The sequence below is a fragment of the Cervus elaphus genome, chromosome X, assembly GCF_910594005.1.
Source record: "Cervus elaphus chromosome X, mCerEla1.1, whole genome shotgun sequence".
Classification (NCBI taxonomy): Eukaryota; Metazoa; Chordata; class Mammalia; order Artiodactyla; family Cervidae; genus Cervus; species Cervus elaphus.
This window is the reverse complement of record NC_057848.1, coordinates 33,159,418-33,184,831: the sequence shown is the minus strand read 5'-3', so window position 1 is coordinate 33,184,831 and position 25,414 is coordinate 33,159,418. Positions and strand designations below refer to the sequence as shown.

Sequence of the window (25,414 nt, the reverse complement as noted above, 5' to 3'; positions counted from 1 at the left end):
TAGCCACTGGGGGGATGTGTGGGCCAGACTTCTCTGTGGGTTTGGGACAACAGGGAAGAAATCTAATTCTTGCCCAAAGGTGTCTCTGGCAAAGCAGGCTGCCTTTGAGGCTCCCCAGTAGATTATTCTGGACTAATGTGGCTGAATCCACACTGGAGGCCCTTAGAACACCTGGAAGCTTTGGTTAAATGGGTGGGGCCTCCTTTCTCTTCACCAAACCCTTCCAAAAGCTTCTGTAGGCTTTTCTGATCTGTTCTGGTTCTGGCCTAAACCCTTACTAAAGCCCCCGAGTTCCATACCATACTCTCACCCTCAACAAACTCCATTACATCCAAACAGGGTTGCATCAAATCTCAACATTGAATGTGTAGACATGTAAAAACTTACACAGAGGGGTCAAAGGTAGAAATTACCATGATCAATATAAATAAGCTAAAAGGATATATTGCATAGCGCAGAGAATATAGCCAATATTTCATGATAACTTTAAATGGAGCTTAACCTATTAAAAACATTGAATCACTATGCTATACATCTGAAACTAATATTCCCAATCACCTATACTTGAATAAAAAAGATTAAAAAAATAAAAACTCACATGAGGACATGACCTAAGGATGAGGACAAGCACTGGATAACATAGGAGCAAGCAAATACCATTTTGTATGTTGCTGGTATATTTCTAGAAGGGGCCACTTACCAGACGCGTATTCACCACAGGAAATAGCAGAGCAAGAAGAGCTCCATTCAACATGTGCATCTGTAGCCTGGAGAGGAAAAAAGATAAAGTGCAGGTCATACTCTGACTGTGATGCAGAGGCAGACAAAAATGTGTCAGGTTATGCCATGCCAGATGGGAGAGCATGTATACAAGAGGTTGTGTGAGTGAAACAGAACACTGGAGTTGGCACACATGCGTAATAAATGAAAAGCAGCACATTTTGCATTAGCTGAAATGTTCTGAAGAGCACCAGTGTCGCCTCAAAATCCCCTAAACGCTTGGTGAACAGGCTTTGGTTACAACACTTCATTGCATAATTAGCTCTGGGCTCCCTAAACATTCGGTCCGTCCCAATCTCAGCTCCAACTGCTGTGGCTCAGGCAGCCTAACAAAGGGGCACTGCGGGAGCCAGGTGTTATTACACGACTGTGTTATTATAGTAGAGACCTATTTCTCAGAGCCAGGTTGCTTATTTACACAGCCAGGTCCAATCCTTCTCCCCAAACAGAGACCTAGGCAGGAAAAGGGTAGCAAATACAACCCAGGAAGACAACTTCAGTGTTTCGCAAATGGGCTTCCTCGCTTTCTTAGAAACACCTTTGGGGTGGAAGTGGCAGCTTTCCAAGCTTTCTTTTGTCTATTTTACATACTGGGTTCTGTGACTAGAAAGCAAAACAAAAAAGAAAAGGAGAAAACCACTGGTCTCCAGCACTGGGTAGTGATCCTGTTTCCCGAATCCAGACTTGTTAAAACACATGCTAGGAACCCTTTATAAGTCAAGAACAAGCAGGTCAGGAACAAACTCCACCTGTGTGAGCTGTGGAAATAGGCTGAAGCAGCTTCCCTCATCATTCAAGGCAAGTGGTCCCTGATGACTGAGGGAGAAGCAAAGAATGACAGTCTGTTCCTCCTGCAGAAAAGCTAATTTGATGGGTCACGTACAACCACCACCGAGTCAACGTGGCTTCTGGACCTCAAGCTCACTCTTGCGAGCTCACACACACACAGACACTCACAGCAGTCTCACGATAACTAGGATCTCTCTTATGCCCTGACTGGGACCTAGAAGAACATGAGCTCTTCTCTTGGAACTCACGGACCTGTGCCTAAGACTAAGAGACCATGTTGTAAGGAGTCCCCAAGGGGACACCACACAAGCCCCAACCAAGGCTGCTTTTGGTTTCCCCCAGGCTGTTTCTTTCAGCTGCTTGTTGCTGGCAATGCTGTGATGATGGTGATGTGCACTTAACATATCCCAGGCAAGTGTCAAAGTAATTGCTTTAGGTAAACTCTCCAACTGAGTTTTTACAGCAATTTTATGAGATGGGTACAAGTATTCGTCACATTTTGTGGATGAGGAAACCTGGCTCAGAAAGGTGAAGTGGCTTCATCAACGCCATAGGGCAGCAGAGTCACAATGCAAACCCAGGTTCATCTGACTCTGAACTCGAATGTCCACCTCGCCATCTTGCACCAGAGCCCGCCTCCCTTCCTCCACTGCAAATATGACCTCAAGTAAAGAGTTAGCGGTGTGCCACTTTCCTTCCTTGTGCTTTCAGGGGTCTCTCGTACCACCTTCTTCATCCCCTGCTCCAGGCTTAATGAGCTTTCAGGGGATAACTGTCAGGAGCTTGCTGTTAGGCCATGCCAGACCAGCAGTCCTACAGTTTAAGAAGGCTTAGCTTGATCCATAAAAGGGAGGAGGCACATCAATGCAATGTCACTCCTGCCCCCCTGGATTGGTACATTTTTTAAAACAGAGTCTTTCTAGGAGGCACCTCATACTCTCAGAAACTGGTGAAAACTCTGGCTCAAGCCTCAATGCCTGGAGCAGGGGTCCTTAACAGCCATTCTGCGGCTGTTAAGGGGGTGAAGTAACACATGCCCAACTCTGCCCCTGGACACTCCTAAGTGACAGGCACAGCAAAAACACTCACCCTGGCAGAGAAAAAAATCTCACTGATAGTAGAGGTAAAGCTGACCTCTAGTACCAGGCTTTGCCACTGGCCTTAAAAGAATGTCATTTACACAAGGCACCAAAACTTAAATCCTGAGGATGATGGAACTGATCCCAAAGGCCCATGAATGGCCAAAGATAAAGAAGATAAAAGTCAACATCAAGATTCAAAATAAACAACCTAGATAAAGACAAGTCTTGTTCTGAGTCCTCAAAATTCAATTCCACAAGCTACATACAGGCCAAAAGGTGAATTATCCTTAATATAGAAAAAGGTCTTACATGTCACTAATTTAAAAAATATCTAATGCATCAATATATTGAGCAATTTCATGTGCCAATCACTGGACTAAATATTCAAATACATCATCTCATTGAATCTTCATGGTTTTTATTATAATCAGTGCCATTTTCAACTTCATAGCTGAGAAAACCAAAGCACCAAGTGATTAAGTCACTTGCCCAAGATCAAACAGATAATAAGGGGCAGAGGGAGAGGTCACATTCAGATTTCATCAAGTTCCCAGGCTATGTTTCTGCTGCTATATCCTGCACTTCAAATCCATGATATGAACATTACAAATGTTGTGTGTGGTGTGTGTGCATGCCAGACAGGAGACCATGGGGCAGGGAAGATCATTCCTAAGAGCAACAGAAGTCCTTATGTATTCTGTGGCAAAGCTGGCCCAACTACCCAGCTGCACTGCCTTCTACAGACCCAGGGCACAATCCAACAGGTAAATGATTGCCCGATCAGAGTCAAAGACTTTGGTTTTGCTATGTACCACCTCCAGCCTGCCTCCCAGATACCTACTGGATACTGGAAATGGATAATGAACCATTAGAAAAGCCAGTGAGAGTGCTTCCCTGGTGGCTCAGTGGTAAAGAATCTGCCAGCCAATGCAAGAGACACAGGTTAAATCTGTGACCGGGAATATCCCACATGCCTTGGATCCACAAAGCCCGTGCACCACAACTACGGAAGCTGGGGTGCCCCAGAGCCTGTGCTTTGCAATGAGAAAAGCCACTGCAATGAGAAGCCCATGCACCACAACTAGAGAAAAGCCCATGCAGCAATGAAGACCCAGCAGAGCCAAAACATAAAATAAACAAAATTATTCAGAAAAAAGTAAAGAGCATCCAGTGACAGTTCCCTCATCTGTACAATAGGAATAATAATAGTACCAACTCACAAAATTATAAGTGGTTGATACATATAAAGTGCTTTTAAAAAGTGCATGGCATATATTAAGACTCAGATATACGTTTCTTAAATAAATGGTGAAGAGCTCATCTAAAAGCCTCAAGACTAAAAGGGGAGAGGGATCATGAACCACTGGGGAAAGCTTAACTGTTATAAAAGTTCAAAGTGTGACAAAAAGGTCAAAAGAGAGCAAAAGGACAGATTGAAGGCCAGAACCATACAGTAGAGACTGGAGATGGACCCCAGGTCAGTCACATTTACAAACCTTCTGGCCGGCTCTAACACTTGGCCATTACCATTGTCACAAATATTTTGCCAGCTTTTTTTGTTTCTATGTAGGATACGATGCTAAGTTATTTTAGTTGGTAAGAACCTGGGGTAAAATGGCAATTGTTATGGGTTTGATTCTCTGTCACGTCAGTTCTTTCATTGAATTTTGTCTACAGCCATTAGTCCATTACTGTGTGTTAACATCATCCCAGGTACTATAGAGAAATGTGCTTAGTTGCTAAGTCTTGTCTGACTCTTTGCGACCCCATGGACTGTAGCCCACCAGGCTTCTCTGTCCATGGGATTTCCCAGGCAAGAATACTGGAGTGGGCTGCCATTCCCTTTTCTAGGGGATCTTCCTGACCCAGAGATTGAACCTGGGTTTCCTGCATTGCAGGCAGATTCTTTACTGTCTAAGCCACCAGGGAAGCCCAGAGAAAAGGAGATCAATGTAATTAAGACCTAGTATTTGTCTTCAAGAAAGCTGACAATCTTATTAAGAAGCCAAGAAATCGAAAATTTAGACGAAAAGTAGTATAATGGTTAAGAACTTTGTTTGGAATCAAAAGTGAAAGAAAGTGAAGTTGCTCAATCGTGTCCGACTCTTTGCAACCCCATGGAGTAGCCTACCAGGTTGCTCCATCCAAGGGATTTTCCAGGCAAGAATAATGGAGTGGGTTGCCATTTCCTTCTCCAGGAGATCTTCCCGACCCAGGGATTGAACCCGGGTCTCCTGCATTGTAGGCAGATGTTTTACCGTCTGAGCCACCAGGGAAGTAATGCTACTACTGCTACTGCTAACTCACTTCAGTCGTGTCCGACTCTGTGCGACCCCATAGATGGAAGCCCACCAGGCTCCCCTGTCCCTGGGATTCTCCAGGCAAGAACACTGGAGTGGGTTGCCATTTCCTTCTCCAATGCATGAAAGTGAAAAGTGAAAGTGAAGTTGCTCAGTCGTGTCCAACTCTTAGTGATCCCATGGACTGCAGCCTACCAGGCTCCTCCGTCCATGGGATTTTCCAGGCAAGAGGGAAGTAATACCTACATTCAAATCCCAGCTCTACCACTTACTGGCTGAGTGACTTTGGACAAACCACTTAAGATATGTGATTCAGGCACTTCCCTGGTGGTCCAGTGGTTAAGACTCTGCACTTCCACTACAGGGGATACATGTTCAAGCCCTAAGTCGGGAAACTAAGATCCCACATGCTCCATGGCACAGTCAAATGAATAAGTAAATAATAAAAAGATTTTAAAAAATAAAGAAAAAATATGTGATTCAGTCTTCTCAGTAATAAAATGGGGCTAATAACAGCACCAATTAAAAGAATTGTTGATAGATGTGGTAAGACTATGTAAAGTGATCAACACAGTACTTAGGACATAGTAAGAACTCAATACATGATAACTATTATAATCCTTAATGAAGCAAGGTAAATGAATATCATATTATTATTCATAATAAATGAAGCTATTACAAAATTCTCATGAGATGATGTAATTTAAATTTAACACTTGATTACAACCAAGAATCTAAAGATATAGAACAGAGTGCCTGGAAAGGAAAATTTATAGAAAGGAATTCTCAAATGAAATTATAAAATATTTTGAAGTGAACAAAAAATTAAAATACATTAAAATACAACATGTGAAAATGTGTAAGATGCTTATAACAGAAAATTCTTATTTTAGGAAAAAGTATAATCTCAAAGCAGTAAACCAAGATTCAAACTTGAGAACCCAGAGAAAGAAAAGCACAATAATCCCAAAGCAAGCAGAAGGAATGAAATAATAAAGGCAGAAATCAATGAATGTAAAAACAAATACAATCAATGAAACCAAAAGTTCACCTTTGAAAAATGCAATATAATTGTGAAACCTCTAGGCAGTATGACGTGGATAAAAAGAGAGAATGCAAAAGCTACCAATATCAGGAAGGAAAGAAGGGATATCACTACAGACCCCCAGAAATTAAGAAGATAATAAGAATATACTATAAATATTTCTATGCACATAATTCAACAACTTAGATAAAATGGAGAATTTCCTCTAAAGCCACAAGCCACTAAAACTCACCAAAGATGAAACAGATAACCTGAATAGTTCTATTAAAGAAATTATGTACACACACACGCTGGAATATTATTCAGCCACAAAAAAAGAAAGCTATTTGTGACAACATGGATGAACTTTGAGGGCATCATGCTAAGTGAAATAAGGCAGAGAAAGACAAATTACTGCATGATCTCACTTATATGGAGAATCTAAAAACAAACAAATAAACAAAATAATAAACTCATAGATTTGGAGAACAGACTGGTAGTTGCCAGAGGCTAGGAGTGCAGGATGGGCACACCGGTTGAAGGAGGTCAAAACTTCCAGTTGTAAAACAGGTAAGTCATGGTGAAATAATGTACAGCATGGTGACTATAGTTCCTGCACTGGATATTTGAAAGTTGCTTAACAGGACAAATCTTAAAAATTCTTGTCACATGAAAAAAAAAAGGAACTATGTGTGGTGATGGATATTAACCAGACTTACTATGGTGATCATTTCACAATATACACAAATACCGAACCATTATATGATATACTTGAAACTTATATAATGTTATATGTCAATTATATCTCAATAAAAATGTGTAGTTAAAAATATTCTGAATAAGACTCACATGGCTTCAGTAACCAAATCTACCAGATATTTATACAATCTGGTTCAGAATACTGAAAAGGAGTAAGCATGTCTCAACTCATTTTACAAGGTCATTATTACTCAGATACCAAAAATAGCACCGAAGAATTGATGCTTTTGAATTGTGGTGCAGAAGACTCTTGAGAGTCCCTTGGACTGCAAGGAGCTCAAACCAGTCAATCTTAAAGTAAATCAACTCTGAATATTCATTGGAAGAACTGATGCTGAAGCTGAAGCTCCAATACTTTGGCCACCTAATGTGAAAAGATGACTCACTAGAAAAGACCTTGATGCTGGGAGAGACTGAAAGCAAAAGGAGAAGGGGGGCAGCAGAGGATGAGATGGTTAGACAGCATCAGCAACTCAATGGACAAGAATTTGAGCGAACTCTGGGAGATAGCGGAGGACAGAGGAGCCTGGCATGCTGCAGTCCATGGGGTCACAAAGAGTGAGCCATGACTTGGCGACTGAACAACAACCACCACCAAAACAAGACAGGAGTGGGTGCAAGGGGAGGTGGGGATGTTGAGTGGAGGAGGGCGAGGAGGAGGAGAAAGAGGAAAATTAAAAATAAACTAAAATCTTCATGAACACAAACACTAATATCCTCAGTAAAATGTTAGCAAATCTAATGCAGCAATATAAAAAGAACACTACTCCACGACCAAAAAGGGTCTGTCCTCAGAATGAAAGGTTGATTCAATATGTGAAATTCAATTAATGAATTTCACCAAATTAACAGTGTAAAGAATAAAAAGTGTATGATCATATCAATTCATACAAAAAGGCATGTGTCAACATTTAACACCTATTTATGATAAAAAAAAACCCAATAAACTAGCAATTGGAGGGAACTTCCTCAACCTGATGGCTTCCCAGGTGGCTCAGTAGTAAAAGAATCTGCCTGCCCATGCAGGAGATCAAGGAGATCTTGATCAAGAATCTGCCTGCCCATGCAGGAGATCAAGGAGACCTCCCTACCCAGGAGATTCAATTTCTGGGTAGGGAAGATGCCCTGGAGTAGGAAATGGCAACCCATTCCACTGTTCTTGCCTGGGAAATCCCATGGACTGAGGAGCCTGGTGGGTTACAGTCCATGGGGTCACAAAAAGTTGGACATGACTGAGCACACATGCACTCCTCAACCTGACAAAGGACATCTAAAAAATGTTATGCCCAAAATCATACTAAATGATGAAAGACCAAATGCTCCCCCCATTAACATCAGGATCAAGACAAGGATGCCCATTTTCAGCACTCCAATTCAACATCATACCAGTAGTCTTACCCAGTGCAGTAAAACAACAAAAATAATAGAGATTGGAAAGGAATAATACTGTCCCTGTTTTCAAAGAATTATTGTATGTGTAGAAAATCCCAAGGAATCAAGAAAAAAGTTTTTAAAACTAATATATGATTAGCAAGGTTAGTTGCTAAAACTAATATATAATTAGCTAAGTTAAAGCATTGCAAGGTCAACACACAAACATTTCTGCATAATAGTACAGTAAAACTGGAAATCAAATTTTTAAAAATATATACTATTTACATTATCTCTTCCAAAACTGAAATACTTGGGTACAAATCTAATAATACATGTACAAAATCTATATGCTAAGAACTACAAAAGACTGATTAAAGAAATTAGAAATCTAAATATATAAAGACATACTGTATTCAAGGATTGAAAGGCTCAACATAAAAAAGATATCAATTCTCACCAAAATTACCTATAGATTCAATGCAATACTAATCAAAACCATAGAAGGATATTTTGTAGACAAAAGCAAACTGACTCTAAAATGTATATGAAAGGGCAAAGAAAGAAAAGCTAGAATAATTTTGAAAAAGCAGAAGATGAAAGAATCACTACCTGATTTTAAGGCTTACTATACAAAATTATAGACTTCCCTGTAGCTCAAATGGTAAAGAATCTGCCTGCAATGCAGGAGACCAGGGTTCGATCCCTAGGTTGCGAAGTTCCTCTGGAGAAGGGAATGGCAATCCACTCCAGTATTCCTGCCTGGAGAATTCCATGGACAGAGAAGCCTGGCAGGCTACAGTCCGTGGAGTCGCAAAGTCAGACACGACTGAGTGACTAACACACACACACGTATAAAATTATAGTAATCAAAACAATACAATACTGGCCAAGAAAAGCCATATCAGTCAACAAAACAGAACAGTCCAGAAATAGACCCACACTGATATTGTAATTTGATTTTTCATCAGAAGCTTTGCAGGCCAGAAAGCATGGGCTGATACATATTCAAAGTGCTAAATAGGAAAAAAAAAAACCTGTCAACCATGAATCCTGTATCCAACAATGTTAGCCTTCAAAATAGGGAAAATAAGACATTTCCAGAAAAGCAAATACTGAGGGAGTTTGTTATGACTTAACCTGCCTTGCAAGAAATGCTAAAGGGAGTCCTGCAGACTGAAATGAAAGAACATATCAGACAGTAAATCAAAGCTGTATGAAGAAATAAATATCTTCATAAAGGAAAAGACATGGGTAATTATAAAAACTAGTATTAGTGTAACAACAGTTTGAAAGAATAATTTTATCTACATGATTTAGTAGAGTAATACATTTCTATAAAACACATTAGTCTAAAAGCTAGTGTTACCATTACTTTGGTTTATAATTCCACATTTTGCTTCCTATATAATTTAAGAGACTAATGCATGTAAAATGATTAGGTTTGGGGGCATATTTGTATAGAGATATAATTTTGTGACATCTCTAACTTAAAGGGGTGGTGATGAAACTGTAAAGGAGCAGAGTTTTTGTATATTATTGAAATTAAGCCAATACAAATTCAATGTAAACAGTAATAAATTTAGGATATTATATGTAATCTTCATGATAACCGCAAAGAAAATATTGGGTTCCCAAAAAAACTCATTCAGGTTTTTCTATAACAGCTTATGGAAAAACCCAAATTAACTTTTTGGCCAACCCAATAGTTGCAGAATACATGTAAAAGGAAACAAGTATTAAACTGTTACACTACCCAAAAAATCAGCTAAACACAAAAGAGGACAGTAACAGAAGAAATACGTGACAAAAGTTTATAAAGTATATAGAAAACAAATAGCAAAGTGACAGAACTCCCTGCTTATCAATATTAACTTTAAATGTAAATGGATTAAACTCTCCAAATGAAAGACAGAGATTGGTGGAATGGATAAAAAAAAATATGATCTAACTATATGCTGTCTACAAGATAATGTACTTTAAATCCAAAGACAGAAATAGGTTGAAAGTAAAAGGATGGAAAAAGATATTCCATGCAAACGGTAATGAGAGCAGAAGTGGTTATAATAAAATCAGACAAAAAAAGCTATAAATCAAGAGTTTACAAGAGATGAAGAAGAACATTACTTACTAGTAAAAGTTTCAATACAGCAAGGACATGACAATTACAAACACTTATGTACCTGATAAAAGGCTATCAAAATATATGAAGCAAAAATTGACCAAATTGACAGAAGGAATAGACAGTTCTACAAAAGGAGTTGTAGACTTCAATACTCTACTCTCAACAATAGATAGAATAGTCAGACAGAAGAAAAGAAATTTGAGGACTTGAACGAGACAATAACCAACTAGATCTAACAAACATATACTTTATAACAAACACTTTGTTTTGTAAAGTGTTTTATGACAAAACACTTTTTTTCATAACAAACACTTTATTTTACCTGACAACAAAATTTCTATTCTCAAGTGCATGTGGGTCATTTTCCAGGATAGACCATAGATCAGGTGGCAAACTATTTCAATAAATGTTAAAAGATAGATATTACACAAAATATCTTCCCTAACCATAACAGGATAAAGTTAGAAATCATTAACAAAAGTACAGGTGACCCTTGAACAATATGAGGTGTGGGGTTAGGAGCACCAATACCCCATGCAATGGAAATCTGCATATAACTCTATAGTTGGCCCTCTGTAACCAAAGTTTCATACCCACAGACCTAACCAACCGCAAATTGTGTAGTATTATAGTATTTATTGAAAAAAATCCATGTATACGTGGACTCATGCAGTACAAACCATGTTATCCAAGAGTCAACTGTAAAATGGGAAAATTTACAAATTTGTAAAAATAAAGACTTTCTTAAAATCAACAAAGAAATCACAAGGGAAAGTAGAAAATGAAATGCAGATTAAAATCATAGTAAGATACTATCTTACACCATTAGAATGAAAGTCAAAGTGAAGTCGCTCAGTCGTGTCTGACTCTTGTAACCCCATGGACTGTAGCCTACCAGGCTTCTCCATTCATGGGATTTTCCAGGCAAGAGTACTGGAGTGGGTTGCCATTTCTTTCTCTAGGAGATCTTCCCAACCCAGGGATTGAACCTGGGTCTCCCGCATTGTAGGCAGACGCTTTACCGTCTGAGCCACCAGGGAAGTCCTGCATTAGAATGGCTACTATGAAAAACAGAAAATAACAAATGTTGGCAAAGATATGGACAAATTGGAACTCTTACACACTGTTGGTGGGACTATAAAATGGTATAGCGCTGTGCAAAAGAGTATGGTAGCTCTTCCAAAAATTAAAAATAGAAATATTACATCCAGCAATTTCAATTCTGAGCATACACCCAAAAGAATTGAACGTGGGGGTTCTGTGGGATATTTGTATACCCACGTTCATTGCAGCATTATTTACAATAGCTAAAACATGAAGCAACTTAAGAAGTGTCCATCAACAAGTGAATGGATAAACAATGTGGTATATACATACAAAGAAAGACCATTTTGTCTTAGAAATTCTGATACATGCTACAAGGTGGATGAACCTTGAGGACATTATGCTAAGTGAAACAAGTTGGTTACAAAAGAACAAATTCTGTATGCTTCCACTTACATGAGGTATCTATCTAGAGTAGTCAAAATTGTAAAGACAGAAATGCTGGTTGCCAGGGACTGGGGATAGGAGGTATTGGGAATCATTGTTTAACAGGTGCAGAGTTTCAGTTTTTGCCAAATGAAAGAGTTCTAGAGATGGATGGTGGTGGTGTTTGCACAACAACATGAATGTACTTAATGCCACTGAACTACACAGGTAAAAATGGTTAAGATGTTACATATGTTAAAGTATATTTTATCATAATAAAAAAATGAAAAAAGATCTCACAGAACTGTACACCAAAAAGCCAACCCTACTGTGGGATAATTAAATAAAATTCAAAAATATATAAGAAGCAAAACACTGAACTCTCCCAGCCTCAGCTTTTACAACTACAAAGTGATTCAAGATTCTAAGCCTTTCAAACAATGCTTTTTCACTCTAGTTTTAACACTAAAATCTCCCAACATACAGAAAGGTATAAATATAATAAAAACCTCTGTGTCTAGCATCTCACTTTAATAAATTTGAACATTATTGGTTTGGTTGAAGTCTCATTTAACCTTCCTGAATACCATCTCTTCCATTCCTTAACCAGATGGAGCCTTTATTCTGAAGGTGCTGGGAGTCATTCTGATGTTTTTATATATTATGAAACTTGTATATATCCACAAGCAATATATATTATTATTTTATGTTTAGTCATTAAATAAATGATAAATGATATACTCTGTGTGTCTATGCATCCCCTTCTGCAAATTACATTTCATTCAACAGCGCTTCTTCTAATTATCTGTGCTGACACATGTAGTCTGTTTTTCACTGCTGTAAATTATTCAATTATATGACTATATTAGAAGGAAGTTATACACTGCCATGTTGATGGAAGTCTGGATCTACTTTTTTCCCTTCATCCAGGAACTATGTTGAGATTTGCTTTCTGTAATTTGTATTATAAAAACAATAGATATATTTCCATCACCGCAGAGCCTAGGGTCATTACACTCTGACCTTCTGTTTCCATAAGCCCTTGGTTTGACAGTGCATACATTTTGCCCACTGTGTGAGGCCCCACAGCACAAGCCTGTCACATAGCAGGGAATGCAGTTAAAATCTTAACATCTTTTAACGTGCTTATCAGAAAACATGACAAAACCACTGAATCTAGGTGGAGGTCATATCCGTCTTTGGCATACTGTTCACCATCCAATATGCTTGAAAATTTTCAGAATAAAAGTTTGAAAATAAAAAATAAGTAAAGGAAAACAAACAAGTACAACAGGAAGGCTTAGCTGGCTTGGCCTGTGGGCAGGAAGATAACTTCCTGGTTGCAACTGGTGGTTTCCCACTTCCTTGTTCTGAACCAAATAGAGCCACACAACTGCAGAGGCTCCAAAACTTTCTTCCTGCGAATTTCAGGAAGTTGGCCAAAGGCTCCATCTGTAAGGCACCTAATAAAAGGCGTTACTTATCTGAAGGCAGTTTTCATTCTGAAATTCTACTTATCTGTGTAAATGCAATATTCCTTCCCTGGGATCCTAAGTCTAACAGTGAAGTAAGTACACATATGGTAAAGCATCAGAACAAGGATAATTCTGTTATTATTAATACCTATTGATTACTTAGTCTATGTGAGGTTTCATGCTAAGAGATTCACATGGATCATCACTCATCTGTCACCACCCAAGAAGTAGTTACTATTCATGGCCTTCTTTGACAAATGAGGAAATAGATGCTAAGACTTTAAGCCTTGCTCAGAAGGTTTAAGAAGTAGCAGAACCACATCTATAACATAAGCCATCTACTTCCATTGTTCTCTTCAAGATTTCATCAAATCACATCTATCCAACAAACCAAATGTCAAATAACAGAGCACGGTTTAAATACATCGTATTATGTCCATTCAAATGATGAAATACTATGCAGTCATTAGAAATTATGTTTAGAAGAATATTTAATAACATGGGGAAATAATCATGGCATATTAGCTTTTAATATATTGCAAAGTAGCATGTATAGAATAATCTCAATTTTTTTTTAAAAAAGGCATATATACACAGAAGACTGGGAGGAAACTACACCAACACATTAATGGAGGAATTTCAGTTATTCTTATTTTCTGTAACATTTGATGTTTTCCTTATAGTGAGCATGGATTATTTTTATAATGAGAATGAAACATTCTTCTTCACGTCTCCTTACTTTTCTTTCATTTTTTTTTTTTTTTTTTGCTGCACTACACAGCATGCAGGATCTTAGTTCCCAGACCAGGGACTGAACCCTTGCACCCTGCAGTGGAAGCATGGAATCCTAACTATTGGACCATCAGTGAAATCCCCCTACTTTTTCATTACCCACTGCACAACCCCTACATAGCTTACCCAAACCTTATCTATTATGTTGTATGAATTTTCCCTCTTAGAATTACTTTGTCCAATATTTAGCAGAGTAGGTTCTGAATTTGGCTTCCAAAAGGACTAGGTGAGCTAACAAAGTACAGAGCTAACAAAGTACAGAGACGCCCAAAAAGGATCAGTCCCCATTCCTCTGCTAAGAACTCTTTTCCATGATTCCCCAGATGGGAAAAGTCATCTGTATCCCCAGCCTTGCTTTCACCAGGAAATAGTATACACCCAAACACATGTTGAAAGCAGAACAGCCCAGGGAGGAAGAAAAAATAAAAAAACAAAAGCAGTCCCTGCTCCAAAAACCTTCAGAGAGACTTCAGGAGAGAATTTGGGGAAATGAAAATGCTGAATCAGAAATTATGGACCAAGACTGTAGAAGTCAAAGTCCCCAGGAGAGAACAAAACTGAGTATGTACATATGGAGACAAAGGCTGCTGTGAATAATCTGAAAGCACCTTCTTTCTTCCTGAGCATTAAGAGCAGTAAGGAAAAATATGTATAGTCGCAAGGCAGCTACCGGGCAGTGGCTCCCAGGACAGAAGACACCAGAGAAGCTTCTGCATCAGACAGGAAATCGGGCTCCTTGAATCGCTGCTTATTTACTATGGATTTTCTAGGTTCCTGATCTCTTTCCCGCTGACATCAGCAGCATTCATATGTAGGATTTCCTCTCCCTTGCCCAGAACAGAGTCTTAAGAAAGCTGCTCAGGTCAGAGGCAGCTTCCCAAACACCCTTTCCAGGAATAAGTCCAAAGCTAGACCAGGTGAAGATGCAAAAAGGCCGTTCCTTTGGGGGTTCTGAAGCAGCTGGTCTGTTGCACACTGGGAAAGGGGGTGCTGAGATAGATGGCGAAACCAGTCACATTACAACAGGTTCAGCCTGAGCCAAGCTCATGAACTCAGGACAGTTCTAGAGATAGGAGTCTCTCTGGGGAGAATCCTGCTGCTTAAAAATTGGAATGGGATCTAGAAAGAGAGATGGTCACAAGGCTACTGAACTCTCATAATATCGTGTGCCACAAGGCCAACAGGGCATCAATCTTGCAATGCCAAGATCACATGTCAGGTTGTCCTAATTGCCCTTATGCACCCCCATGCTTCCCTCACCTATCTTGGCTCACACCGGGCTTACAGTCCTCTCTCCACCCAGCAATGCACCCCCCTGCTCTCTGTGGCACAGATGAAATTTCATCTCATCTCCTTTAAAAGCCTCTCCAGACTGAGTCAGCAGACACTCATGACCAAATAATTCTTCCTGCATCAAAGATCCACTACCCCCATGCATACATGAAAACAAACAGATTGAAGGGGTTAAGTATCAGGGGCGGGGATCCCCATACCCTATACTTTCTGAGGCACAGACGTAGGCCAGCTCCAGGCTATGCAATTTGCTCACCTGGGGTGGGGTAGGGGAAGAGCTCTCTGCCATTCCAAGTGCACAGATCAGTGACTCCTTCCGTAAGTACTCCCACCCTCACGAGTGCACAATCAGAAAACCAGGCACCTTAAGCAGTGGGTGTTTGCAAGGCAGCTAAGCTACCTGATAACAACCCAAAGCCAGTTAGTTTCCTTTTCCTTCGTCTATTCCTTCAAAATACCCCAGCTCAGAGAGAGGAGCATCCCAAAAGGCTGGTTCCTCTAAGTAGAGCAGTCTGTGTGTGCATGTGTGCCTGCTCAGTCGTGTCCAACTCTGCAACCCCATGGACTGCAGCCCGCCAGGCTCCTCTGTCCATAGGATGCTCCAGGTGAGAATACTGGAGTGGGTTGCCATGCCCTCCTCCAGGGGATCTTCGTGACCTGAGGATCAAACCTGCATCACCTGCATTGCAGGTGGATTCTTTACCATGGAGCCAGTGGGCTCCTAGCCCCTTATGAAACCAAGAATTCCATCCTTTTCTAAAAACAGCAGCCTGGATGCCAAAGAGCAAGCTGAAAACTAAGAGGCTGCCAGCATTCAAGCCCTCTATGGTGGCGGGATCCATGGAGACTGGGCAGGGGGAGTGAGTGCTTGACACCCAGTGATGATGACACCTTCCTTCGGCTTGGAGAACAGATTCCAACAGAGACCAGGAAGCTCTCAAACCACCCAGCACTGCCCAAGGCTGCTCCTGGCCACACCTGCAGGTCCCGTGACTGGTGGTCCTGCGGCACCCGCCCCACCACTCAGCTGCCATGGAGACCTCTTAGATTTCCTCCAGCGTCACCTTCAGATGGGGTAGTTAGTGTTAGTCACTCAGTCGTGTCTGACTCTTTGCAATCCCATGGACAGTAGCCTGCCAGGCTCCTCTGTCCATGGGATGCTTCATGCAAGATACTTGAGTGGGTAGCCATTTCCTTCTCCAGGGGATCTTCCTGAGCCAGGAATCGAACCTGGGTCTCCTGCATTGCAGGCAGATTCCTCACCGTCTAAGCCACCAAGGAAGCTCTTTAGATGGGGAGGATCGTGTAAATGGATGTGGGTATGCTAACTCTGCTCCAAGAACAGCATTAGACACACCTGCTTCCCCTGTGGAGATGGGAGGCCATGCACGGCTAAACTTTAGGCTCTTTGTTTCCAGGTCTGGGAAAAGCTGAGGGCTGCCAGGGCGAGAGCTGGGGAGGAGGAATCTGTCCACACCACCAGAGGAAATGTGGCCTGGAGCCCAAGGGCAGCACTGTTTCCAGAGGCCAAGGGCCCTGGTCTCCAGCTGACGGGTAAATCCCAGTGGCAGATCCTGTTAAAGAGGCACTATAGCAGCTGATTCAGACTAGCGGCTGCTTCTCTTTCTCTAGTGAGCCTGTTGTGGTTAATAACTGAAAACCCAGGATCTTCCAGCCTTGGGAAGAGAGCAGGTCGTCTACAGGAAGCCTCACTAGTCACAAAGAACAAAGGCCAGGCTGGCTTTTCAGCTGCATCTGATATGAACCCCTGTGACAACTGCAGAGGTTCCCCAAGCCTCGCAAGGACAAAAAAATCCCTGCTCTGATCCTTATACCAAAAAGTGTGACTGTCAGCTCTATGTATCTCTATTCCGAAAGAGCATGGGATGCTATTACGAGGATGAACTGTGAAGTTCCCGAACTCCACCCCCCTCTAACTCTGATATGCCTTTTAACTGCTACTCCAGAAATCTGTCTCACTGCCTTGAAGCTTCGAGCAAAGTTCCCCTCTTACTGTAGGCATGGAATTTCCTCTTTCCTCTCTCTGTCTGTATGCTAATTTTTAAAATTTGTTTATTTTTGGCTGTCCTGGGTCTTTGTTGCTGCCTGGGGTTTTCTCTAGTTGCAGCGAGCAGGGGCTACTCATCATTGCATTGCACAGCCTTCTCATTGCAGTGGCTTCTTTTGTTGCAGAGCACAGGCTCAAGGGCTCCAAGCTTCAGTAGTTGTGGCACTTGGGGCCAATAGTTGCTTTTTCAGGGCTCTAGAGCACAGGCTCAATAACTGTGACCAATGGGCAGAGTTGCTCCACAGCATATGGAATCTTCCTAGATTGGGGATCAAACTCGAGTCTCCTGCATTGGTGGGCGGATTCTGTACCACTGAGCCACCAGAGAAGCCCCTATCTTAACCATTTTTAAGTATATAGTTCAGAGGTATTAAGTACCTTCACAGTGTTGTACAACCATCACCGTCACCCATCTCCAGAACTTTTTCAGCTGGTCCTCCTGTTTTTGAAAAGTTTGATTAGAATACTGCCAAACTCATTTGTATACATACAGTACTGGTCTATGCTACTTTCTAGCTCCAACAGTACTTATGGAGTTAAAACAAAGATCAGATCAGATCACCTACAACGTCCAAAACATTTACTATCTGGCCCTTTACAGGAAAAGGTTGCTGATCTCTGCTCTAAACCAAAACATAAGGAATTCCCTGGTGGTCCAGTGGTTAGAACTCCATGTTTTCACTGCCAAGGGCATGGGTTCAACCCCTGGTCAGGGAACTAAGATCCCACAAGCTAGGCAGCATGGCCAAAATTTTAAAAAAAAGTATTTACACACACACACACATTGGATTTATAGTTTAAAATAGTATTTGCTTAACTACCACTAACACAGCTTCTCCTAGCTCCCCCACTAAAATACATATCAAGATACAGAGAATGATAAAACTCCCCCAAATTACTTAAAATTTAGACTGATGGGCATCCTACTATGATTATCTGGGAGAAATCTCCATTAACATTAAAACTAATGCTGAAATGAGGAAAAAACAATTTGGGGCCAAGTCTTGCAGCAGAAATCTGAAAGAAGACAGTAAAACACTGAGTGGTTATACCACAGTCAGCCTCACAGCTTAGCAATGGAGAGTTCATCTCACAACTGGCAAAACCAGCCATGCCTCCACTCCAGGGCTACCATTTGCAAGGGAAATCAACAACTCCCCAAGCCGGTCTATATCCATTCAGAGAGTCCTCCCATAAACCAAAAGGGATGAAGTGATGGCTTTGGTGCTTTCACACTGCATTCTGGGAGTGGCAAACTTCACAAGTAAAACTCAGGTACCAATGCATATGGGAGGCTGCAGTTCATCCAGTTTATATGTTCCGAGTGTCAGAGAATCTAATAAGTAGGAAAAAGCGATTCCATATGGGTCCAGCAAAACCCACCAGATGAAGCTGCTGCTGCCGCTATTGCTGCGGCTGCTGCTAAGTCGCTTCAGTCGTGTCCGACTCTGTGCGACCCCATAGACGGCAGCCCACCAGGCTCCCCCGTCCCTGGGATTCTCCAGACAAGAACACTGGAGTGGGTTGCCATTTCCTTCTCCAATGCATGAAAGTGAAAAGTGAAAGTGAAGTCGCTCAGTCGTGTCTGACTCTTCACGACCCCATGGACTGCAGCCTACCAGGCAAGAGTACTAGAGTGGGTTGCCATTGCTTTCTCCGATGAAGCTGCTAGACACTGGGAAACAGGCTGGAAGCTTGGTGCATCAACCTGGCCACCAGGAATGGGGCTGAGAAGGGGTTCTAGCCAATACCAAAGAGAATAAGAGGAGAGTCAAATGAAATCCACATACTCTACGTCTTTAACAAAGCCTAAATCAATCTTCCTTCAAATATGCATCAACATACACCACAAACTGCATGCTTCCTATGAAAACCTCTAGCAGCAGAAGGGAAATGTATAGCATTCTGAAGAGTTGGAGGAAGCACAAAAGCCTTCATTTAGTGTCAGAATCAGAAGAAAATTTTAGAAAATTGCATCCTCAAGAGAATACGAGAAAACATGAACTCTATGAAACAAGTATAGAAAGCCATTGGAATAAAACATATCAAGAAAGAAAGATAACAAAACTGGACAGAAAAGAGAGTTTAGCAAACCAAGGAAGAATTACAAAAAATATTGTAGCAGCAGAATTAAACTTCACATTGGAGATGGCAAAAAGCAAAATATATCAATTCATAGTGTGGAGGCCAAATCTGAACCTCTCCCAAGTACGCAGAGGAAATGGAAAGCTGACCATAGAAATGTGACAAAGGTTGTTAATAGAAAATCTATTAATGTAACAGATGAAACAGGGAGATCAAAGGAGAAAACCCAAATGAACCTCTCAATAGATTTTCAAAAACCATTAGCTAAATTCAACAACCATTCCTGATTTTAAAGTGGGGGGGATGGTGATTTAAAAATAAGATAATTCTTTAACATTATAAAGGATGTTTAATTTTAACCAATAACCAACATCAGAATTAAAAGTGAAAGCACTAGGAACGTTTCCATTAAAATCAGAAACAAGGCAAGAATTCCTGCCAATACTACTATCATTTAACACTGTCCAGGAAGTTCTAGCTAAAACAATCAGGCTTGAAAATAGTTTTGCTCTTTAAAAGAAGACCAAGTTATCATACCAGAGTTGATACTCTTAATTTCCAAAATAAAGTGAAGTAATTGAAAAACTACTAGAAGAGTTAAGCATGGTGGTCAAATATAAAATAAACACATAAAATCAAAATCTTTCCTATGTACCAGTAATAATCAATTTGAACATAAAATAAATCATATCACAAACTATAAACTCTCCAGAAATGACATTAATAAGAAATCTGTGGGATATACAATCTGCACACACTTCTAAATAACATACAAGAAAACCTGAATAAACTAAGAAATCTACCTTGTCTTTCCTTAGAGAGACTCATTATGGTAAGGACATTAATGAAATTTTATATTTAAAGTAATTCCAATCAAAACAACAGGATTTGGGGGAAGAGTCTGACAAAAGCATTTTAAGTTCATCTGGAAGGAAAAAAAAATGGTTCAGATGTGCTATGAAAAAAAGTGTGAGTAAAGTAACAGTCTGGGAAGAATGGTGAAGAGAAATCTGGTCTGCTAGCTGCTGCAAATACAAGAGTCTGAAATTGGTGGCAAACCCAACAGAGACACTGACAGAACAGGATAACAAGCCATCCAAATAAACCTCAGTGTCAGGGAGGAAGAAATTTTCCTCTGCCCTTCTGGGTTCTTCTGGCTAGTCTAAGAATTCAATTGACGTGAGACCAATTAACAGGAGAAAATCATAAAAAAGTTTAATGACATGTATACAAGGGAGAGACTCAGGAGAACTGAGTAACTTGCCAAAACAGCTGAAACCCTCAGCGTAAATACCATTTTAGAGAACAGACATGTGAACACAGCAAGGGAAGGAGAGGGTGGGATGAACTGAGAGAGTAGCATTAACATATACACACAACCATGTATAAAACAGATAGCTAGTGCTGTAGAACACAAGAAGATCGGCTTGGTGCTCTGTGATGACCCAGAGGAATGAGATGGGGAGCAGGGCAGAAGGCCCAAGAGGGAGGGGATATATGAATATTCATAGGTGATTCACTTCATTGCACAGCAGAAACTAACACAACACTGTAAAACAATTATCCTCCAACTTACAAAATATCCTATGATAAACCATAACGGAAAAGAATATTAAAAAAGAATATGTGTGTGTGTGTGTGTGCATAACCAAATCACTTTGCTGTACAATAGGAATTAACATTTTAAGTCAACTATATTTCAATAAAAATACATAAAGACAAAACAGGATGATAGAGGTAGGGGTTTGGGACTTAAAAGGGGAGAAAGGCAAGTCAAATGGAGATAGGAAAACAAACGTTTGGTAAACAAATGTTTGCTGGGCCATGAAGAGAATGAGACAAAGAGAAAACTCAGAGTTTCCCCCACCGCACCTAGCTCATCCTCTGTACATTATCTCTGGTGAGAGCACTATGTCAAAAAAAAGCCCTTTATTATACTTTAGGCAGCTAAGAAGGAGGTAAAAAGAAAGACTTTCTGAGTCTTCTGTTAATCTTAAAACTAAGAACATACATAAATTAATCCTCATGCCAAAGTGACAGGGTAGCAAATTTTGCTCCCCTATGCTAGCATATACAAGAATTTATGTATGATAAAAATGTAACAGCAGTAACCATAGGGAAATAGTTAATCAACAAATAGTGCTCAAATGAATTACAATTTGGGCAAAAATATTCTACATCCCTACCTCATACTATGCACAAAATGAATTTTAGATGAATTGACAGCTAAAATATTTAAAAACAGAAAAAAAAGCTAGATTGTCTACCTGATCTTAGAATGGTAAATCTCAGAATTCATTTGAACCAGTCCTAATGAGATGGATGAAACTGGAGCCCCTTATACAGAGTGAAGTAAGCCAGAAAGATAAAGAACATTACAGCATACTAACACATATATATGGAATTTAGAAAGATGGTAACGATAACCCTATATGCAAAACAGAAAAAGAGACACAGAAATACAGAACAGACTTTTGAACTCTGTGGGAGAAGGTGAGGGTGGGATGTTTCAAAAGAACAGCATGTATACTATCTATGGTGAAACAGATCACCAGCCCAGGTGGGATGCATGAGACAAGTGCTCCGGCCTGGTGCACTGGGAAGACCCAGAGGAATCGGGTGGAGAGGGAGATGGGAGGGGGGATCGGGATGGGGAATAAGTGTAAATCTATGGCTGATTCATATCAATGTATGACAAAACCCACTGAAATGTTGTGAAGTAATTAGCCTCCAACTAATAAAAAAAAAATAAAATTAAATTTAAAAAAAAAAAAAGAATGGTAAATCTCTTCAAGCATAAAAGCACTGGAAGAAATAACTGAAAGGTTGTTGCTGAACGATAAGACGCGGGATTCTTGGCCTCCGGAGGAGACGAATTCAATCCGGGGCCAGAGACGAGGCTGGATCGCTCAGAGCTTTTGTGTAATAAAGTTTTATTAAAGTATAAAGGAGATAGGGAAAGCTTCTGACATAGGCATCAGAAGGGGGCAAAAGAGTACCCCCCTCCTAGTCTTTAGCTGTATGTTATATAGTCACTCACAGTCTGTTAATGAAATGAAAGGAATGTCATAAAATTTAGAATGGCATCAGATAATTCATCCCAGGCCATAAAACGATTGACTTGAATCTTTTAGAAGGGCAGAATACCAACAAATAGTTCCGTTTACATAGATTAGGAGAACAATACCTGAGGAAGTAAGTTAGGCCGTTTAGCAGAACCAACTTGAAGATTGAGTCTGGGGTTCATTAACATAGCTTAAGACCACATTTCCATACGAAAAAGGCATGTATTGGTTAACTCAAAGTTTGAGAGTGGTTAGCTTTAGGTGAGACCAGGTGTCATGGCAACACAGAATGTTAAGAGAAACCTCCTTTTAAATTTGTATAGAGAATGAAAAACAGATCGCTGGTTTGTTTCTTCTTGCCATTTAAGAGAGATAAAAATGTCTGGCACTTACAGCCTCTTTCCTCCACTTGGAGACCCCTGGCCTTCCTGCCTGTTACCCTCTCATAACCATGGTCTGAAGGTGGTGCAGAAACCAATCAATGTGACCAATAAAAATGTAGAATATACATCAAAAGCATTGTCAACAAGTTTGAAGGCAGTCTGGGGAAAACATTTACTGCAAAGGTGATAAAGGATTAATACTCTTTATATATGGACAACTCATTCATATCCACAAGAGGAGAAATAATTTCATATAAAAACAAAAAAAAATAACCAAAAAAGTGACATTTCCCTAATTAAAATATGTAATATGTAATAAGCATAGTAGGTATCTGTTTGGAATTTTCTATAATGAAATTTGAAGCAGAAAAAAATGAGGAAAGGGGCAAAAAGAAAGAAAAAGAAAAGCTACCAGAGGAGCTGGGGAGTACCTGCTCTCTTTCCTTTTTTTGGGTGGCAAAAGAGAATCTTATTTATTAAGAATTCAAAAGGCAGGCTGACTCATATTATGCAACAGGGTATTTTCCCTAAAGGTAACTGCAAAAGGTACCTTTTTTGAAGTCAGTAGCAGGAGAGAAAGCACAGAATGGCCTCTAAGGATATAATACTCAAACTTGAGTGGGAGAAAGAATTCTGTGGCTTGGATGTTGAAGATGATAGACAGCTCTTCAGATAAGAATCACTCAAAACAGCCAAATGAATAAAAAGAAAATGGCTCAGACTCAGAGACATAGACCAACACTGCCCGTACAGACTCAATACAACATGCATCCACAGCATGGAAGAGCTGGGAACGGATTGGGGGATAAGGGGCCAAATGCTGCCAGGCTGGCATTCTAGGACATGGAAGTCAACCATGCCCAAGGCTGCTGCAGTGGAGGCTCCACGTTCGAGGCACATGTTTTTCCCTTGGGCAGCCAGTTACAGCAGCTGACTAAGCAGGTCACATGTCAACTGTGGGGCACATAAAGGGGACACTTTGGGTCCCACTCTGGGACCCAGCCAGAACACCGGGGAACCATCATTCCCTCTTGTCAAGTGCAGTGTGAGAACCCTGTGGAGAGTTCTGCTCCTTCCCCACCCTAAAGAGAACTGCCAGCCCTTGCCCAGCACAGTTCTTGCAGCCTGCTGGGCACACCATACCCCTTTCCTGCAGTGACTGGGCATGCCTCCATGAAGAGCATGCCAGCCCCTGCTTCGCTGGGAAGCAAACAAACTCATGTGTGGCTGCCACAGCAATGGGCTGCTAGAAAAAACAAGAGGTGGGTAGGTAGCACTAGTCAATGCACCCACAGCAGGGCCTGTCTGTGTACACTGAAATTTATGAAATTTTAAATCAGATGTTATCATGGTTGTTAACCCTTTCTTTCAACAGTACCAGAAGAACAGAAAATACTCCCTTAAGCAACATAAGGCAGCTATTAGGAGCACTGGTTCTACAGTCAGAGAGATACTGGATCGAATCCCACCTACATCACTTACAAGCCACTTAAATCACATAAACTTTCAGAGCCTGTTGTCTTGATCTAACTGACGATACTGTTTGTACCTCCCACATAGGTGTGCTGGGAGGACTAAATGAGATATCCATGTTAAATGTTCCCCACCTTGACTAGACACAATAAACCCGATTAAAAGCATTAGCAGGAAGAGGAAGAAAGGGAATCCTGACTCTGCCACTATGTAATCTTCAGTTCAGTCACTCAGTTGTGTCCTACTCTTTGTGACCCCATGAACCGCAGTACTCCAGGCTTCCCTGTCCATCACCAACTCCCAGAGCTTACTCAAACTCATGTCCATTGAGTTGGTAATGCCATCCAACCATCTCATCCTCTGTCTTCCCCTTCTCCTGCCTTCAATCTTTCCCAGAATCAGGGTCTTTTCAAATAAGTCAGTTCTTCGCATCAGGTGGCCAAAGTATTGGAGTTTCAGCTTCAGCATTCACCTTCCAATGAATATTCAGGTTTGATTTCCTTTAGGATTGGCTGGTTGGATCTCCTTGCAGTTCAAGGGACTCTCAGGAGTATTCTCCAACACCAGTTTAAAAGCATGTAATCTTAGCCAAGTTATTTAAAATCTCTTGGCCCCAACTGCTTTATTTGTCATGTGGATAAAATGTACTCCCTATCTGACATTAGTTGAAGGATTAGATAAGATCCTTTAAGACAAAGTCCTTTGAGAACAGTAAACAGAGCTGTACTATCTACTTTCTAAAACAACGATTTTCAACTTCACACTGCACAGAGGATTTTCACAGTGGAATAATAAGTACCCATGAAAAATTATGTGTATGGTTAAAAACTTGGATGAACCTCCAAGGAATTATGCCAAGTTTAAAAAAAGCTAATCCCAAAGGTGACATACCGTACGACTATATTTATATCAACATTTTTGAAATGACAAATTTAAAGACATGGAGAACAGATGAGTTGCCAGGGGTCAGAGAAAACATGCAAGTGGGAGGGAATGAACTTGGCTTTAAAAGGACAACAGGAGGGATCCTCATGGTGATGAAACTATTCTTTGTCTTGACTGTATGGTTGTGATATCATA

The 25,414-nt window shown here is 40.5% G+C and overlaps 1 protein-coding gene and 1 non-coding gene across 11 annotated transcripts in view; both read right to left on the bottom strand.

The window, feature by feature from the left end:
• TMEM164 (transmembrane protein 164) overlaps positions 1-25,414 on the bottom strand; it is a 172,652-nt gene that overhangs the window by 75,551 nt on the left and 71,687 nt on the right. For all 10 annotated transcript variants that reach the window (XM_043897755.1, XM_043897743.1, XM_043897750.1 and 7 more), the window contains one exon: positions 701-767. In XM_043897755.1, the coding sequence (XP_043753690.1) occupies positions 701-760 (60 nt within the window). In that variant the 5' untranslated portion in view covers positions 761-767. The remainder of the gene's footprint in view (positions 1-700; positions 768-25,414) is intronic.
• On the bottom strand, positions 11,199-11,270 carry TRNAC-ACA. Its single transcript has one exon. It is a non-coding gene; the product is annotated as a tRNA-Cys (tRNA).